General features: G+C 36.5%; 1 protein-coding gene across 1 annotated transcript in view; it reads left to right on the top strand.

Moving 5' to 3' along the window:
* Positions 1–19,672, top strand: part of SV2C (synaptic vesicle glycoprotein 2C) — a 78,410-nt gene extending 58,738 nt beyond the window's left edge. Inside the window, exons 6-12 of the mRNA XM_018070487.2 lie at positions 1,674–1,784; positions 3,361–3,449; positions 3,700–3,864; positions 6,567–6,700; positions 7,921–8,124; positions 8,993–9,152; positions 19,099–19,672. Coding sequence (XP_017925976.1) covers positions 1,674–1,784; positions 3,361–3,449; positions 3,700–3,864; positions 6,567–6,700; positions 7,921–8,124; positions 8,993–9,152; positions 19,099–19,282 — 1,047 coding nt within the window. The 3' untranslated portion in view covers positions 19,283–19,672. The remainder of the gene's footprint in view (positions 1–1,673; positions 1,785–3,360; positions 3,450–3,699; positions 3,865–6,566; positions 6,701–7,920; positions 8,125–8,992; positions 9,153–19,098) is intronic.
* The last annotated feature ends 306 nt before the right edge of the window (positions 19,673–19,978 follow it).

Genomic DNA, 19,978 nt, shown 5'->3' on the forward strand with positions numbered 1-19,978 from the left:
AAATAGGTATTCTTTTTTTTTTTCTTTCATTCTTCATATACTGGCAGCTGAATTTGCATGGTCCAGATGCAAATTCCTGATTCAATAAGATTTTTCATATGTTAAAGAACATCAAGGCCTGGGAACTTTTGTGCCCAATCACATACAGTGGTCCTAAGATATAAATAGTCCCCCAGCCTCCATGTCTCCAAATGAGTCAGGTGCCCAGTGTGGGGAAAAGGCTGCTCCTGAGCCTACAGGAGTGGTACTGGTTTACAAAGTGTAATACAAAAGGCATGCCCTTTCTGCTCAGAGGTGTAGTATGTAAGGATTTCTGCATGTAGGAGATCTCAGATAATCTTTGAGGACTCGAGTCAGTCTTTTCTATAACACATTTCATAAAAGCAGTTAGAATAATGTGAGCAGGATTATTGGAAGAGTCATGACAAGAAGGTTACAGGCTTTGGATAAAGTCATGATCTGGCAAGACAGTGAGCTGTAGTACTTCAGAAATGAGAGTGGTTATAGCTAAAACTGTTTAGTGGGCTTTTCTTTTTTCTTGTTCATGGGATGAGGCTGCTGGTGCATCTGTAAAAGCAATGGGCTCAAAACTAGAACTTCACCATCAATAGTGCTATTACCCAATGTCCTGTAATCCACTATGATACACTTGGAGGTTGAGAGGGGGGGCGTCCTCATTCTGTTAAGAAGAAACACAAGTTATGGCTACTTTCAGAAACTGCAGCCAAACACTGAACAGTCAGTCTCTTGGTCTCTCCTTCCTTCTATGTCAGTCCCTTTCCCCATTTTATTGATTTTCTTTCCAATCTCTATTTGCCTTCTTTGAAAATAAACTGTGGACGAATACACCACCTTTTGTGATACCGCTATTAAGCTGGGACCAGAGCAGAAGCCAAAACCAGAACCATACAATGCTACAAGTTTGTCAGGTCCTGTGTCTGGAAAGGCCATGTAACACATTCTTGTTCTGCTACCCAAGGGACTGCAAGCAAAAATTAGCATTATAGACAACATCACATTCTCTGTCACTGGTGATTCTGTATTTTTCTCTGATGTCTGTTTATCTTATTTCACTTTTGATGAAGTAGATGATTGTTCATAACAGCAATACCATGGTGGTTCCAGATCATTTCATCTCACTTTTTCTCTCTTCATTAAGTTCTCTGTTTAACACTACACAAAATAAAAACAAAATAAAGGGGGGTTTCAACAATTACTTCATGACATTTTGAATACTTCTCTTTTCATTGCTCTCTCTTTAATCAGTAGACTTGCAGCAACATTGTGATAGCAAGTCAGAAGCAATTTGATAGCAAACTCTGAACATGCTTAACTATTTGATGGTTTAAATCATGTTTTAAACTTTGTGCCAGTAGGGGAATATACAACACTCTAGAAGAATCTGACAGCAATAGCTTATTGTAGCCAGCGGAAATTTAATTCCTACATCCTTTGAAAGCAGAGCTTTTCTGGTACAGTTGCATCCATAATAACCTTTGTCATTACAGTGTGCTACTATTTCTTTACACATTTAAAGCATTTCTAGTGTAGACACAAGTTTAATATCTGCTCGTTTTTAGTAGATGGGATTTAATAAACCCTGCCAATACTCCTCTATAGGCAGCTAATGATTCAAGGAAATACAAATATTTGTGTTCTGTTTTTATTTCTAGGTTACCAGAATCAAAACACCAAAGCAGATAGATGAGCTCATAGAAATAGAGAGTGATACTGGAACTTGGTACAGGAGGTGTTTTGTAAGAATCCGCACAGAGCTGTATGGTGTAAGTATCAACATCTCTGTTCACTCTGTAATTACCTTTTTTTTGTTGATTAGCTTTCTGAAGTGGAAAGGATTCACTGAGCTCATGCTGTTGATACCTGCAATACAACTGATGCATTCAGGAACCAGTGTAAAGTTTTGGTTTCCTGACCCAGAAAAGATGCAGGTGAATCACAGAGGTTGGTCTCAGCTTCTGAAAATGAAAACGCTGCCTTGGTCCTTACACAAGTGATAGCTAATAATTACATAGTCATATGCACAAGCACCCCAAAATAAATATGTAGTGGGAATGCATATCAATATATACCTATGGAAATAGGTTACAAATGATGAGACGAAAAATTATTCAAGAAGAACTTGTGACAGCCACATTATTTACAAATGGTAAATTCATGAATAAATTTTGTAAATGTATGTCAATAAAACAAGAGAGCATTGTATCTGCATGAATTTTGTAGGCATGTCAAATGTTTTACCAGAAACTATGGTATCATATATATATATGTATCTAACATATCAAAACTATGTTAGAGATATTTCAGACTTTAATACAAACTTGTGGGACTGTGCTCCTTATACTTTTGTTACTTTTTTTGTAAAACCAAAATTACATTGTATCTTTGAATCTTATAATAAAAATTGAAAAATTAGCCTCATTGATTAATTTGAAAAAAAATCAAAACTGATTTTTCACAGCTGTTAAAAGTCTGACATCTTAAAGCTCTTCAGAACTACGATGACGTGTTGCAAACTAAGGTTTGTCACAAAATTATTTTGCTATGAAAAGTCACATTTTCCCCATGGAAAAAAAAAAATTGGGCAAGTTTTTATAGTTGTTGACCAAAAATGGAGTAGTTGGAGACTGAAATATTATGTGCTAAACCAGCTTTAAAGGAGTTGCAGCTTCATTGTCTCACATTCTTGTTGTCTCACTAGACTAGATCCTCAGTCAGAGAACTTTCCTTTTTGCATGAGGCGTGTTGGGACCTCTTAGAACAGTCTGTCTGTTCTCTTTTTTTAAAGGAGATCATCTTGAGATGAGAGAGAGAGAAATGAGAACACCATTCTCAGTCAGCTCTGCTACGGTGTCTCTGATTTGGGGGTAGTCCCACATTTTCCTCATATAGTTCAGGTGTCGATTTCTAGCCATGGTAGGTTATGATAGATCAAACTCTGGTTGTATCACTGTTGAATCATGGAACATATTTTGCCTAAATTTAAAGTACTGTAATACTGGGAAGTGAGAAGAAAACCTTTCTGAGAAGATAATTTTTTTATTTGAGATAGTGAAATGAAGCTGTCTAACTTTAAGAAAGTTTGAGTTGATCACAGCAGCGTGAATTAATGGGTGCAGTCCACACTGGTTACAGCAAAATTGATATGAGCCTGCAACATGTGCTTGCAGCTGAGACAGTGAATCATATCCTGGGCTGCATCAAAAAAAGTGTGGCCAAAGATCTGATCTGCTCTCTCTCATGCCCTAAAGAGGCAAGCAAATCAGGGAAAAAAAACTTCTATCATTTAAGAAAATTGTTCAAAAAAATATGTAAATAAATGTGTTTCCTAATGATTTGCAGATTTGGTTGACGTTTATGAGATGCTTCAACTACCCGGTGAAGGATAATACGATCAAACTTACGGCTGTATGGTTCACCCTGTCTTTTGGGTAAGAGTGTTGAGATTAAACCATTTTTTATACTCTTGACAGACAGAAGAGTCATCTGCATATAAATTTCTGTCACTATGATTATCTGTTTTATTCAGAATCTTTCCACAAAATGTTACATTTGTCAGTTAGTCTATTCTTGGTTGCAAGCCTGGCTCATAAGAAATATCTGCTTCAGAAAAACTGGAATCTTCTAGTGTGATTTCTGAAGGAGTGAGATTGGTGCCTGATGTTTTTCTGTTTTTCACAGCTACTATGGCTTATCTGTCTGGTTTCCTGATGTCATTAAACATCTGCAGTCGGATGAGTATGCATCCCGAGTGAAACATTTCCGCAATGAGGAGGTTTCACACTTTGTCTTCAACTTCACACTGGAAAATCAGATTCACAGCAATGGAGAATACATCAATGACAGGTTTAGAGATTTCCTTATATCCTGGCTTAACTGGAATAAACAGATACATATTTTAAATCACATCCTAATCACATTTTTTTTTCCCTTTAGGCTTTAGGTAATGATACAATGTTTTTGTTGGTTTTTTTGACAGTTTATTTCTGTTCTTGATTTCTTATGGTTCATGAGCATGGGGAGAAACAGACTTTTACATGGTTCCTGTGTGAGGATCCACCATGGAAACCCAGCTTCCTTGTCATGCTGAAAAACAGACCAAAAAGCCTAAGTCAATGGTGTTTCCTTTCACAGTGGGATTCAAAGGTTTTCAGATCCAACACATGCAACATATTGTAGAGGTTTGCGGAAGGATGTACTTTCATCTCTGTTGCTGGTTCTTTTTTTGTATTGATGAAAGACACTTCTGTGAAAATGCTGAACATTGAGAGGCTAGGATCTTATCACAGAAAAATGAAAGCTAAACATTACTGTAAACCAATAAAAAGCATGAACAGCTCCGAAATGGGAAACAACACTCTGGCAGTGCCTTTTGTGATTTTTTTAGCTGAAGCCAGATATATTAAGGCTTTATCTGGGCTTGACAGATAACTAGATAACTTGGGGGAAAATTAAACACAGCTGTTTTAGGTATCTGGTTTCTGTTAAGAAATATACAGAACAACCATGTGAATGGTCTCCTGGAAGTCATGGTGATAAGTAATTATTATTTCCATAGGAAAATCTATATCTAAGCGAATAAAATTAATGATTTTTTAATACTTTTTATTATTATAATTTTTTATAAGAACTTGAGTTTTGACAGAGTTAAAGGTTTATGCATTGCAGAAAAAAATAATAGTTATTTAATTGATCAATTTAAACAATATATTCTTGTAAAATGCTAAATTTAACATTAATCTATGCTAAATCACTAATTTACTCTTCCAAATGTGCAATTTTAATATGCTTCTGACAGTTATTTGAGATTCACAAAGCATTTTCCAAGAAGTATGAACTCATTTGATACCCTTCCTTCCCATATGTTTCAGTACTCTACTCACCCTCATTCTCAGCATTCTCTTCTTGTTCTTCCTTAACTAGAAAATCCATCAATACTTGACTTTTTACTACATTACATTCCTGTTGGGTTTTAATTAAAATCATAGCGACACAAATTTTAATGTAGTCACATGTTTCCTGTCCAAGGGTAAAAAGTGCATTAGAAGAACATGTAGTCTGTCATTTCTGTTCCAACTGACTAATCTAATCACTGATGTTTTTTGTTCTCCTCTGAAATTAGGCTACAAATTTGAATGGAAAGAGCTATATGAAAAATGATAATGAGTTGACACTGAACTCTAACCTAATTTTAATCAGTCTGTCAAAATGAGAAATGATATAGTAACTAAATCTAATGGACTGAAAACACCATTATTCTGACCAATGCAAAAAAGAAAATTCATTAGTTAATAAGTTGCTTACTGTAATAAACACTATTAGCTTTTCCCTCCTTTCTCATAAAGATGTGATTTCAACAACTTTATTTTGTTGAGTTTAATTCCCACTACTTTGTAGGTAGCATATATTTTTTTTGTTGCTTTTCCTACTATTACTCTTGTAATAATACAAATACTTAGGTAATCACACCAGGTCTAATTAGAGCAGAGACAGGTCTGTCTTGGGAAGACTTTGGGAAGACAGATCTTTCTACTGTATAACAATTAAAGCTCTACTTTCCAAACCGTTGCCACTTAGCGTGAAGTCTGCCACTAAAACTGCCCCTTTTCCACACCTTCATGTGAAATAAAAGACATCTCAAAAATAATGATGTACAACAACATCTTGTTTTTGTTGTTAGCATGATTTGTTTTTTACTAAAGAAGTCTTACAGCATTGTTTTAGTGTAATGACATATAGGTAGAAAGTTACAGTAATATATTTTGTGATTGATTTTTTCTATTAATATCTCAATTGATGGTCATAATCAAAGACCTATGTGTTAAATGAAAGTCAGTAGGAAGGAGGATATTCAGAAAAAAAGAAAGTCACCAACAAATCATTCACATCTGTTTTATGTGCATAGTAATTGTAATTGCATCCCCAGGCACAGGAGTAATGAAGACATACTTACAGTTAGATATCTAGTTGTATAACTGGCAATGTAATTTTTAATTCATGTTTTATTTTAACCATTTTGCAAAAACATTTTTTAAAATTTAGACCAGTATGTTTTGCATTTGAGCTTAACATGGTAACCAGTGTGTTCATCTGGAGAAATAAACATTTTCTGAAAAATTCTTTATTTTCAGCTTGTTGGTATTAGCAGGTGCTTGTTTATTCCAAGGGACTGAGTTTCTGAAGCATCTCCTAATTTCCAACTGTAATGTCAAATTAAAAGCAATAATGATTTTACAAGGCTGTTCCATGAACGTCATGACATCAGTTTCTGTTGATGATTAGGGACAAGTAAGAATAGAAATACTATCAAAGAAATTATATTACCAGTTAGGGCCAGTAACTATGTAGAACAATTTGTCTTACTAATTCTTTTTCTAAACAATAGTATTCTAGAATGAGCTAATCATTAATAACATCTGCAAAATGCATCTAAGGAATCGTTTTTACTGGGGTTGAGATTTTTTAGAACTAAATAGCTGCATCACCTTGATCTGTTGCTCCTTCTAAACCATGAAGGTAGACTGACAAGAATTATTTGTATTGGGCAGGTTTATTATGATGAAGTTTAAATCGGTAACATTTGAAGATTCACTTTTTAAGAACTGTGTGTTTGAAGACATTACTTCACTGAACACATACTTCAGGAACTGTACTTTTGTGAATACCACCTTCTACAACACAGGTATTATGAGAAAAATCCCTGAATGCCCATTGCTCAGCTGCATGTTCTTTTCTTACATTTATAATTTCTGGATTTCTAAGAAGGCATACAAGTCCTCTTGTAGGGAATAAAAATCTATAAAAAACAACAGACCTTCATAGTGTTATGACAGAGAAGTTAAAGGATCACACTGCAAAAGAGATACCACAGACCTAATATTAACTCACATAATAAACATCTCTTTGATTTCAACCATCTCTAAAGAGATTCAGTCTGGAGAGAAAAAAGCATATTTACTGCTTTACTGGTAGCTGGTAGGACTGGTGAAATACTTTGTTTATTGTGCTTCCTGTGGCAGTGGAGTCTGAGCTCAGGATTCAGACTCCCTAATCTATAATTATTCCTACTCTCCTAAGTGTTGTAAATGTGAATCCGTATCTTCGTATGTGGAAACAGAAGACTCTTTTTTCCAGTTAAATAAAATATAACTGAAAGAGAATAGGGCCAACTAAGCTTGCTGGAAACATGGGGCACTTCTTGCTGCTTTCCTGATTCTACAGCAACCATAATAATTATAATAATACAGTTAGGTTTCAGAGCAAACAATGCCCAGATTTCTTTGTGTGGAAGGAAGGTATCCTTAATTGAGGTTTATAAGGCTAACAGGAGGAACAAAAATTGGAAGTATAGAGAGAGATCTCTGAAATGGTATTGGCAGAAGATTGCCCTACATATAGTAACTCATCTATGGGCAAACTTAAAATCATTAGGCCTTCTCAGAAATGAAAATCAGTTTGAACTAAATTCTGTAGGAGTATTTTGCTTAAAGGAAGTCAAACCATACTGAGCACAATCGGCAGTCTCATCTAAAAGGTTATTTGATGTGGAAAGAGAAGGTCTGATACTGAGCAAGACTGACTCATAGAAATTTGCAGATACCAGTGCTTTTTATGCAAGACCAGCTGGTGCTGAAAGACCTTAACGAAATACAGTCCAAACAGGGCAAAAATACAATATAACCCCCTAATTCCAGGCTTTAGTTACTCTTTTCCATGAGCTTTGCAAATCTTTCTAGTAAGACTAAAAGCTATCAAAATTAACAGCAGTAACTAGTCCCCTTTTACATAGCAGTAAAAGCTCCAAGCTGTCATTAAAGTTGATTGAACTCGAAATGTTTTTAATCAAAAGCTGCACATGGAATTGGCTGCTAGCTGAAATGTTTCTTTTTCTTCTTTCCACAGATCTGGAGCAGTATAAATTTGTTGACAGTGAATTGATAAATTGCACATTTTTTCACATCAGGACAGGATGCCAGATTTCTTTTGATGATGACTACAGTGCCTACTGGATCTACTTTGTTAATTTCCTGGGAACTTTGGCAGTGTTACCAGGGAATATTGTGTCTGCTCTCCTGATGGATAGAATAGGACGGTTAACGATGCTAGGTAGGGGCTTCACTTTGAAACAGGGAAGAAGACCAAAATAACCTGTTCTCTTTTCAGGGAATTTGGCTCAGAGAAATGTAAAACATTCCTTCTGCAGATATTTCATTTATGTGGCATCATAACTGCTGTTTTTAAAAACCTTCTAGTGTTTCTAAACTAGAAAAAAAGGGTTCTGTGTCCATCTCTGCTATGTCACATTATCAGTCATTGTATTACTTAGAATGGTCTCATTTAGAATGAGATTTTGGAGAGTGATGACCATTGGGTTTATCTTTGCTCCAACTGAAAGGAAAGCAAGGTGTGCATATGTGACAGTCAGCTAGTGGAGCATATCCTTGGAAGTGTCAGGAGTTCTTTGTTATCTATTTTGCAAAGGAACACAGTTGAAAGATATCTCCAGCGGATTGTCTGCAATGAGAAATCTGTTTTCAATTTACTTAAATAACTATGTGATAGTTTATTGTCTTCACTTTCCAAGAGACTATCTCTATATAAATACAATTCCCAGTCAATGTTTTTACTGCTATAATTTATGAACAAGCTTCATGTAATTGCAAAGATGATGAACGAAGAAGAATGGGGACCTTCCCCAAGCAGCTTGCTTTGGGAGTTCATAGAGGGTTCCAGCTTAATGCTTTATGACATATCCTAATTTTTGAGGAGATATGTTTTGTTTTATGAGCTCATTCAGCATTTGTCTTCCTGACTGGTCTTACCAGCAGAGAAAGTCTCTTTAGTTTTTAACTCAAATGTTTGCATCACTTATTTAGCTACACTGTGTGTATAGAAACATTAGACAACACAAAGATTATTCTTTAAAAATATTCTTTAAAAATATCTCCACTTGTCTCACCTGCCTTGTACCTAGGTGGTTCCATGGTCCTTTCTGGCATCAGCTGTTTTTTCCTGTGGTTTGGGACCAGTGAATCCATGATGATAGGTATGCTGTGCCTCTACAACGGCCTCACCATCTCAGCGTGGAACTCTCTAGATGTCATTACTGTGGAGCTGTATCCTACAGACAGAAGGTATGTGCAGATACATATCCCCTAATCTCACTGACACTATCTCTATGTACCAGCAGAAATGGGAAATAGAAATGATTACATATGAGCTTTACTCATGATGTTTTGGGTGGACCAAATAAATAATTTTTCTTATGAAAAACAAGTGGGGAAAATGACATTTTTTGAGCTGTTTGGTATGTATTTTGCATCAAATATCACCTAATCAGAAAAATACCACAAATGTAGTTTTACATGAAAAAAGAAGGTCTAACTGCTACTCTCACTCAAAACAAAGCTAATGAGTAGTATTTCTGAAAAAGATAATGGAGTATTTCTGGGCTTCCCCTAGTTCAACTGGCTATGAAGGCAGTAATTGGTCCAAACCAGCAATATAACTGCATTTGTCTGTTGACTCTGAAATGGTGTGACTCATAAATAAAAATCACTGACTAAACCATCCTAATCTGCTAATCAGTCTGCTATGAATTTGTATGCAGGGCTGCTAGAAGTGTACATACTCAGCATTAAGTGGGCACAAAATTGTCTTGGACACTGCTTTTGACTCTTCAGGGCTTTCGGAGGAAGTTTCAGGACAATGTTCATGTCCTGAAAGCATTGCTGCTAGATGACATGGGTTGTTTGTTTTTTTTTTTCAGATACAGGGTACTTTTTAATCTTGATTTTATGTCATTTAATGGACCAAAGGAAGAAGTGTTGAGTCATATTCTGTTGTATGAGAATATAAAAATGTAAAAGCTGCATTATCTTGAATAGACTGGGATATTTCTCCTCTCTCAACTCCCTTGAAAAAAATCAATGGAAAATTGCCCAGATTCCTGTCAAGGGACAGTCTGTCCTTTCTCCTGTTGCAGTGCTGCTTGTTATGTCATTTATTGGAAGTTTCCAATGCAGTGAAAAATACTTCTATTTTATAAATGTATGATGCCTTGCTGGCAAGTGTAAATTTTTGGAAAGAGGTACAACTGGCTTTAGTATTGTCTGTCAGGAGAGGAAAAGTGTAGACTGGCTTCTCTGTTTTCTTTTCATTGGCATTTTAAAAATACATACTTCTTCAAATAAGAAATTGATGTCCAAAGTTGTGATTATGTCAAATAGCAATTATGTGCTACTGATGAATTCCAAGCACTAAGTTTTAGTATTAAGTGCTAATTTTTATTACACCTCAGAAAATTTTTCTTCTAGTAAGATTTATTTCATCATCCAAAATCTATGACATAATTCCACTAAATATCCTATAGAAATAGCTGTCTTTTTGGTATTCCTGAATGTAGCGTCCACATATATTTTCTTAAAATGAAATCAAGAAAAATAATTGGAAAAGCTACTGGTGTTAATGGAAGGAAGAAATTCATCATTACTAGGAATGATAAAAAGAGTGTAATTGATATCTATCTCTCTATATATATCTGTACAGATGTTAAGGCATCTGTATTGGTAGCTAGTGCTTGTTTTTAATAGTTTCTGCTAGCTTTGGGATTGTAGCAAGTTCTTACTCATTTTTTGCATTTTAAAAGCCTTGTGTATCCAGAAATAACTGCCTGGAATTCCCCCTCAGAAACTTACTTAAAGCTAAGTTGTTGAGTCTTTTTGGCAACAAGTCAGAGAGAAAACTTGTCTCCTTGTATTATCAATATGAAAAGGCCAATAGGCCAAATCTACCTGTGCCAGGAAAGACCTTGTTGACATGTACTGTAGGTTTGACTTTTTTCCAAAATTTCTGAAAGTGATGGAACCATGACTACAAGTTTTTGCCAGCTGGGTTATAAGTAAACAACCAGTTCTAGATGGATTTTTTTAGACTGGAACAAAGCTACTTCAGGTTTTGTACAACAATTTGAAAATCAATGCCTTCAGGGACTCAAATAACTTGCTTGCTAGAATTTTTTCTCTGGTACTTTTTTATCCAGACCAGCACTGCCCACCTCGGGTGGTCCTGTCCTTCCTTCTCAGACTCCTCTAATCTCCACAGCTGGGCAAAGCTTACCAGAGTTTGATGGGAATTTCCAGCTTCTGCAAGTAACTATAGGGCTCAACAGCCTTTCCAGACATATATAATGCACAAAGCTGCCTGATCTGTTTTTGCGTATGAAGTCCTTCATACTTAAGATCATGTCCTCTTTCACTACAAAGCCACATTCAGACTGAATCTGGTCTCGAAACTAGCTTTCAGTTTCCCCTGTAAAAGCAATTTAGGCACAAAATCTTTGCTCACTCTCCCACTGTTTTACATTTTTTTCTTACTCCCAGTTAGTGAAATGACCACAAACAAGCAGCAAAGGGCAGCTGGAGTTTGGGCTGGAAGCAAAGTGAGTGGAAAGAGGCCAGTTCAGGCTACTGTGCAGAAGAGACCAGGCTGGGTAGCCCCTTCTTTTCCTCCCGAGTGACTCATCTTGGATACCAGCCAGTTGCTGAATTGCTGGGTCTTTGCTGGTGTTGTGCAGTGTAATACAAGAGGTGTTTCATAAATCGTACTCTAGGTTATTTAGGGATCATACTGGATTTTTGCCAGGTATAAGTGTGGTGAGTACTTTGACAATGTATAGTCTATGTGATACAGGGCACATATTTTAGTTTCTTCCTCATTAACTGCCTGCAAGCAGAGTTAAGTTAGCTTCAAAATCTTAACAGGTTGGGTCTCTGTATGAATTCACACTCATCTTCATATTTATATTTTAGATCACTAATGCGTGGAATTGAAGTAATCACGTAGTGTGTTCTACTTTCTTGATGAGTAGTTTCATATTTCATGCCAGTATAGCTTAGTTTGTCCCTTCGTGTCCTTCGTAAAATCTTGATTGGTTTGTACAAGTGCTAACATAAGAGATGTTAGAGGCTATATAGATTTCAGATGGTTGTTGGGTAGATGACAAAGTTGTTATAAAATGGGAAATTATGTTACTAATGCTAGTCAGAGGTAGGTTTCTGTCTTCCAGGTGGCACACATGGAACAATGAATAATGACTGACAATATAATACTATTTTTTAAACCTTTCAGTGCACAATTTTTAAAGAATACTCATGATGACTAAGTATAAACTAGCTGATTTCCAATAAGAAAGTAAATTAACCCAGCTCGACAAGGTAAAAGCTTGTATTTTGTCTCATCTTTTGTCTTGTCTTTTACCTTATCTTCTTTAAGGGCTCTGCTGTTCTGGACTAGTTAGCAGGTTCTGAAGTCTTTGGTCAGTCATAAAGGCCTCTTAAAAGCCAAACCAAACTATTCTGTAGACTTGGAAGCACTGCTCTGAAGCAGCAGTGTTCACAATATCTTGTGAACATTTTTGGGTGCTCCCAAAATGCTTTCCTAATTTTTTTTTATAAACTTCCCATATTTTCCAAATACTGTTTTGAAAGCAGATGATGTAGAAATTGAGGCATAAAGGAAAATGTTATTGTTAAAAGTGGCTTTAGTATTGTGCATAAGGCGAGAGGAAAACTATAGATTGGGGTGTGTGGTACGAACAATTCCAGTCACTGAGCGTTTTAGAAGAAGGAATGGGTGAAAGTCTAACTTCCACTACAGGATACAAGTGCCTAGCACTTTGGTGGCATAAACCTGAAGGTGCTAAGCTGAGCACCCAGAAAATGTAAAATACATGCTTATGACAATTTAGTTAGCTTTAAGTGACTTGCATCATATGTGAATTCTGTGGCAGGAGTAGGGATTTTATCCTTTCTCCTGACAGCACTCAATTACCTTAACCATGAAACTGCTTTCTCATGTTGCAGTCCCCAGCCTTATTCAGAGAGCACCTTCCAACTTCTGCAGCAGATGAGGAAAACCAAATTTCCTTTACTACCTTTATATTTTACCCTCAAGCTCTCTTTGTTCTCTGCATTGGCAGAGTGATGTGGAAAAAAATATTGTGTGATGAAGTAATTAGGGCTTGCGTTGTAATGTGTCTGCCCAAGGGGCCTGCAATAACATTGCACAGTTTCCTAGTTCTACCTGTAATATAAATATGAATGGAAGAGAGTTAAAGTTCTCAGAAGAAGGAACATTAGGATATTTTTATGACTTCAAAATGCAATTGTTGCTTTCACATAAATGATGCGTATCTTCTTGTGAACTAACTTGGGAAACACCAACTGTATAAACCAGGATTCTCATTAGGGAGTTCATACAACAAATAACCAAAACCTAAATAGAAAGTGGAATAGTAATAGATCATCTCCCACAGAGTAAATCAAGGTCAGATTGCATCAGATAACCATCAATTCATCATTTTACTACAGCTGCCAGACATCTGGGTTTGAATCTTGTCCAGGAACATTTAGAAGTCAAGGTGTGCTATAAAATGAAGTCATCCTGTTTTGCCTTTTTTTACTACCTCTGAGAAAAGTTTATAAGTGTTTGTTATAATTAAGAAATAAGTCTCCTCTCTTCAGTTCATTATATTTAATTTTTTCACTTCTTCTTGATACCTGAGGATCTATTCCCAGAATAATAAATATTATTCACAGGGTCCAATTTTGTATTGTTGTGGCTGTCAGAAGAGTCATAACAGCAGTCATCAACTTACAGTAGATTTCCTGACAGCTATTTTCTACTGCCATCCTGTGGATGTAGTTCAACTGCATTTTGCTGAAATTTCATGATAATGTTTTTAAGGCATGGCATGCCAAAACTACACAATGCTTCAGGCAGTAGTCCAAGGCGGGAGGGCAAATTCCACAGTATTACTTGTACACTAACCACTATAAGCTACGATAAACATTTTTGTACTCTTTTTTTAAAAGAATATGAAATATCTGGAAATATATAGAAACTTGTCCATAGAACATTCTGAAGCTCTTTTTAATACTTTACATATTATCAACTCTAACAAAAGTGATATTCAAATGTTTTCTTGGAACTTGTTGGATAGGCTCAGCATTAGCTCTGGCAAGAAAGTTAATGGATATGTTTGCTACACATTCAGTAGCACCCTACTGCAGGACAGTGAAGTTTTTGGTGCTCTGTCAGCAATGGAAAAGCGGATCTGAACTGTTTTATGTAGAAATATAAGCACCTGGTCTAAGAAGCATATGTGGCAATCAGGAAACAAGCTCTTTTAATCTAAAGTCTTGGATAATCCCTCTATTTTTAACCGTTTGGACTCTTGCTGTTTTTGTGTGGGGCTTGGGTGAAAGGAAGCTAAGCATTTTTCTTTGTCACAGCTTTCTCAGTGGCAAAAGTAAAATACACTGGGGAAAATTCCTTTTCAGTAACATTCAGCTTTCTTTCAGCTCTGACGTTTTTATAAAAGACTTCTACATTTTTCTCCTACCAGTACTAAAATCTGTACCTGTTTTGTTTTGTTTTTTAAGACAATCTCAAATTGATTCACTAGCACTTATCTTATTTATGTTCCTGAAGGGTTTAAGGGCATTCTCTTGCTGGACAAGGGATTCTTGCCATGGATCTCCCTTGAATAGTAATAATGACTACTCATGGAGTCAAAATGACTTTTTTGTGTAAGTGTTTGCCCAGTAACTGATCAACAGAAAGAAAATTGGTGTATATACGAATAGCCCTATGCTCTTGGAATTTTTCATTTAATTGGTCCATGATGCTGAGATGACACATCACGTATCTTTGATCATTTGCAGACACTCTAACACTTTCATGAAACATTGTAGCGGAGACTGTACTAATGCTGCAAGAGGCGACTATGTCCATACATGTGTGTGATATTACAGCATGTTTATTTTCTGGCTATTTTTACTCCACTGGATTGAGTAGAACAATTATAGAGGCATAAATTAATAAAGATTCTAACCAATTTGAATCATGAATACTGTTCTAAGAAAGATGTTTAAACAACCAAGGAGCTTGAATTTGCTATCCCTAGAACTCAACAATTGCTTGAACACTTTGTTCTGACTACAAGTACACAACAAGTTCACATTCAAACACAGTATTAAAATTGAAGGGTATGAAGGTTGAACAGTGATAGTGCTTTTCAGGTACAGGTCGTAACAACTTTTATTTAAGCCTGTAAAAATCTTATTGTTCATGCCAACAATGTGCTTATTTTAGGCAAAAGGACATGCCTGAAATATGCCTAAAGATTAAAATATTGAACTTCTGCTGGTTTCATTTTGTATCATCAGGACAACCAAGGGCAATAAAAATGGGCTTATTTTGACTTACTTATATTTGTTTATAGTTTGATAGCACTAATGGGGCTAGGCTGATAATGACCTCTTCCAACTGGCAAAATTCTAAAAGTCCATTTTACAAACAGAAGTGTTTTTTCAGTTCCAAAAAATTACCTTAATTTTGCTCAGACACAAGAGGTATTGAGCAAATATTACACAAAGTTACTTTAAGCTTTAATAAGGTAATCTTGGGTATATAATCCATAATAGATCTAAAGCACAGGGACATCTGTAGAGCCCAGCACATGAAAAAATATGGTTCAAATTGCTCAGAAAATTATATTCAGACCCCTGTTATAACTAGTTGCTATAAGCAGCTAACATCTGTGAAACAGCTTACCTTTGTAAGGTAGTATAAAAACCCACTAAATATAAGTAAAGCATCCCCATATGTTTTGTGCTATTGCTTTTCCAAAGATTTCCTGCCTGTATCTCTCCAAATTTGCTTTAGCTGGATCTATATATTCTTTGGGGAGTTCTGGTATCTCTCTGAATATACTGAGGCTGCTGACAACCAGGTGTCTAATTTCTCTATGTGATCACGGTTAGGGTTTTTTTTCCTGTTACCATTATTTGGGGGCAAGTTTGATTTTACATCAGCACTGGCAACTGAAGAAGTCATATTTACATGTGTAGACACAAATCACAACCAGTCACCACCATAAGTTTTGAAATACTTTCTGTGCATAAATGAGTCTGAAATTAGAACCATTCTGACTCTTCTCTTTTTCTTTCCCTGGCCTGTCTTCAGAATAGCTGCAATCTGTTGGTATCCTATCACATGAACTCGGTTTTCTAGTCCAGTTGTGTTCTCTTTAACCTCTTTCTACGTGATACAGTCTATTTTAACACAGTCTTTCCTCTTAGTGATCCTCCTTCCCACCTGCATGCTCTGTGCAGCCCTTCAGAAGGACCTCAACAGGTTGGAGAGATGGGCAGAAGAACAGGCTGAAATTCAACAGAGCCAAATGTAGGGTCCCACATCTGGGAAGAATAACCTCCTGCACCACTACAGGTGCAACCTGCTGGACTAGGATGACCCTGCATAAGCAGGGAAGTTGAACCAGATGATCAGTTTCAACCTTATTTAGTCTGTGATATGTGAGCCCTAGAAGATGTGTCAGTCTGGAGTTCCTTCCCCCTTGGTAGCTACCCACCATCCTGCATCAGCTTCCTCCAGATATTCTGGGCTTTATCTACCTTTGCAATGCAAATGTTTCTGCACCAGAGTTTTGATTGTCTCCTCATAGGCTTTGGAAGATTATTCCAGTAGGGTGGCTCTTCGTTGCTTCCTTCAATGTATCTCACGCTCCTCCTTCAGACCAATTCCTCAAAGGGTGTGCATAAAATGGGCAAGTTTTAACTTGCTCATTCCTCCTCTGAGGAAGATATTTGCAAAAAGGTGCTGCAAATGTTTCTCTGTCAGAAATCTTCACAAGCAACACTTCCAAAATTTCGTCATCTGCTGCTCTCTCTGGCAGCCCTCAGGGGTCTGGGCTGTTGTGGGGCAGAACGTGTCATTTTCAAAATTATTATCCACAAGATGTACATGTTTAGCTTTCATTAGTACTAGGTATTCTGTAAAAGTACTGCAAGTTCAATCAAATTGAAAAGTGAGGGCTTTGAACATTCAGGAGGCATATCTGAGTCTCTTCTGTTTGGTTTTTTTCCGATGTTTTCTGAGTTGTTTCTGCTCTGCCATTGCAATGACCCATCTCTTCCTCCTTAGATATCATCAGTACTTATTGTCACGCAACATCTGGATGGATGCCATTGTTACACAATGAGGAATGGTGCTTATTTCAGAAAAATTTGTAATTTCTTTGCTAAATATGAGGTATTTTAGAGAGATTAAAATAGTGATGTGGATTGCAAGAAACATATTGCCAAACTAATAATAAATATGTTAGGATTATAATCACTCAGTAAAAAATAGTAACTTGTGTTTTGTCTCAGATTCAGAAAAGGCATATGATACACAGAGCTTACACTGGAACATCTGATTTTACAGAAGGTTTTAGGCAAGTGGGGTGACTTTGGTCTGCGACATACTGGAAAAAAAACCATTTTGAAGGTGTGTTAATTAGTCTGTTCCATGTCTTAATTCTGTTCTGCAGACATCCTTATAACTGATTTAAGAATTTAACAATAGAAGTACCATAATTGCAGATTTGACCCAGTGGGTTAACTAAAGCTATGTTTCTTAGAACAAACTAGAGTGATTTAGAAATATACCAGAAGGATCTAGACCTACCCACATCATTCTTTTGATGCAGGGTCCTCAAATGTACCAGGACTGATGTTATTCTGAAGCACAGTATTCCAGACAGGGCATGGTTAGCTCTGAAAACCCCTCTACCCCGGTCAACTGTACTAGAGAGAAGCTTTTACCTCTCTCCTATTATTTGGCTTGGAAGTAGGACACCAAAGGGCCTAACCGATCGACACTATTGAGATCCAGATTTGCCAAAGAGCAGAGGAGATGAACTCTGACACTCTGGGCTGTGGCCATGGCCATGAGTTTATTGAGACAGAGGATCTCTTCTCCCTTCTTATCATGGTTTTCTGTTTTCAAAATCAAAAAACAGTTCTGTGAAGAGCACTGAGAGATAATGTCCTTGCTCTCAGCTGGGATCAAGTCTGCTTACTTCAAGTTGATTCTCTGGGCTGCTCTTTAGGAGCTCCAGTAGAAATTTTTCAAGCTTCCTAGAAATTCAGTGTACCTCTGAGCATAAGACTTCTTCCCTCCCCTCACATGTACCTCAGTAGAATCTTTTTAGTCAGTCAGACCACTACCATTTCTGTTAATACCTTCAGTTTAGACTAGGGCCTTTTAATCACAGTACAAGAAAGAATAATTTTTTTCTGAAAATTAAAACATCTGTCTTCCTGATTTTTATTATTTTTTTCCACAGCAAACACAGTGTGAGCTCTACACAGTCCTTCTCTCTTTCATTTCTAAGAGGTTTGAGAAGTGTTAGAGATTCTACCATCATACAGGTATTTTTGTTAGGACACTTTTGGAAGAGGAATCTATGAATCATATGGTCATGTCAAAACACAATTTATGAAAATGATAGCAATTTGCACAATACACCTGTGCATGGGCCACCAAACAATTAGAACACTTTATTTCATACTACTATAATCACACCACTGCAATGCAAGAGCCCACCTGAATTGCTTGTGTCATACTTTGTGTTGGCAATCTGTTTCCTTTCCCTTTCCTCAAAGTTTCTCAGATACCTCTTTTGCAGCAAACAGGTTTTTATATGCCCTATCTTCTTTACCTCTAAGAGGTAAACATCCATTGTTATTGGAGGTCTCATTAGTCTTTTGAAAAAGCATTGATTTAACATGTGTACCGCCTGTAAGAAATTCATTTTTGTTTTTTATTTTTTATTAAAGGTGATCATCCTTTAATTCTGATGACTTCTTTCCCAGATCCCCAAGCAGTTCTCTTTTGAGAGCTGCTTGACGCATCCATTCTCTCCTAATCCAACCTTTTAACTCTTACTGAATCCATTTGCAAGTCCCATGTTCTACTCTAGAGCTGCAAACTCGCCCATTCTGTCATTAGTTTCACATTTTGGTCCCTGAGGCAGCAAAATGAGTTTGCCTCAACCAAGTACTGTAGTAGCTGAGCTTTGATTTCACATTATAAATACAAGCACAGAATCATTGTTGGCATAGACTGTGTGTGAGATATTGGGGCTGTACTGATTTATTCCCACTGAGGATTTGTCTCAAAAGCTTTACTCTTTCACCCATTTCTAAAATTTTCTTCTGTTTTCTCTTCTAGGGCAACAGGCTTTGGCTTTCTGAATGCACTATGCAAAGCTGCAGCTGTACTTGGAAACCTAATATTTGGTTCCCTTGTTGGTATCACCAAAGCAATCCCTATTCTTCTTGCTTCTACTGTTCTGGTATGTGGAGGTCTGGTAGGACTTCGGCTTCCTGATACAAGAACACAGGTGTTGATGTAAACGGGAAAAATGGGAAAAACATTTACTATTTATTTCCTTCTTTGTACAAATGTCAACTCTCCTGACCAATGGTGCAAAGGCTTCAGATTCTCAACATAGAGTACAGTGCTCAAATGTCAGATATCAAACTCGAAAGATACTTTGGAATAGCAGAGATTTAGAAACCTCTGTATGAAAATTTAAATTTCACTTTTGTTTGCTTGCATACATTAATGTTCAAAACCATTTAACTTCAAACTGTAAAGCTACCTCTTAAAACAGTTTTGGTGACATATCCATGAAGGTAAAAAATATACTGATTACCAGATATTTAAAATGAAAGCAGTCACATTGTTTAAAAATCACATGCTAAATTTGGCCATGGCATTGTGAGCTTTTGTAATATACAGATGTGCAGTATTGGTGCAGAGAATGTTAATGTATCAATGCATGCAGCATTTATCAGGAAACTCTACAGATTGCATCAGTACTGAGAACACTGATCTTCTGCAGCTGTGCTTAGGTGGTAAAAACTTGTGGCAACAATTCTTGGTAAACATTTTTAGGCAGTTTCAATCTAAAGTAAAAATTACCAACTACACCGCATGTTGGCTGAGGAGAAGGCAACAACTACTACAGGGAATTTAAAAGTCCATATGGGTATGCAGTAAAGAGAATAACAGAATGAACATTTTCACTCTTCACTGCTGATCTTCA

This window comes from Manacus vitellinus, unplaced genomic scaffold (assembly GCF_001715985.3).
Source record: "Manacus vitellinus isolate BGI_N305 unplaced genomic scaffold, ASM171598v3 scaffold_18_pilon, whole genome shotgun sequence".
Classification (NCBI taxonomy): Eukaryota; Metazoa; Chordata; class Aves; order Passeriformes; family Pipridae; genus Manacus; species Manacus vitellinus.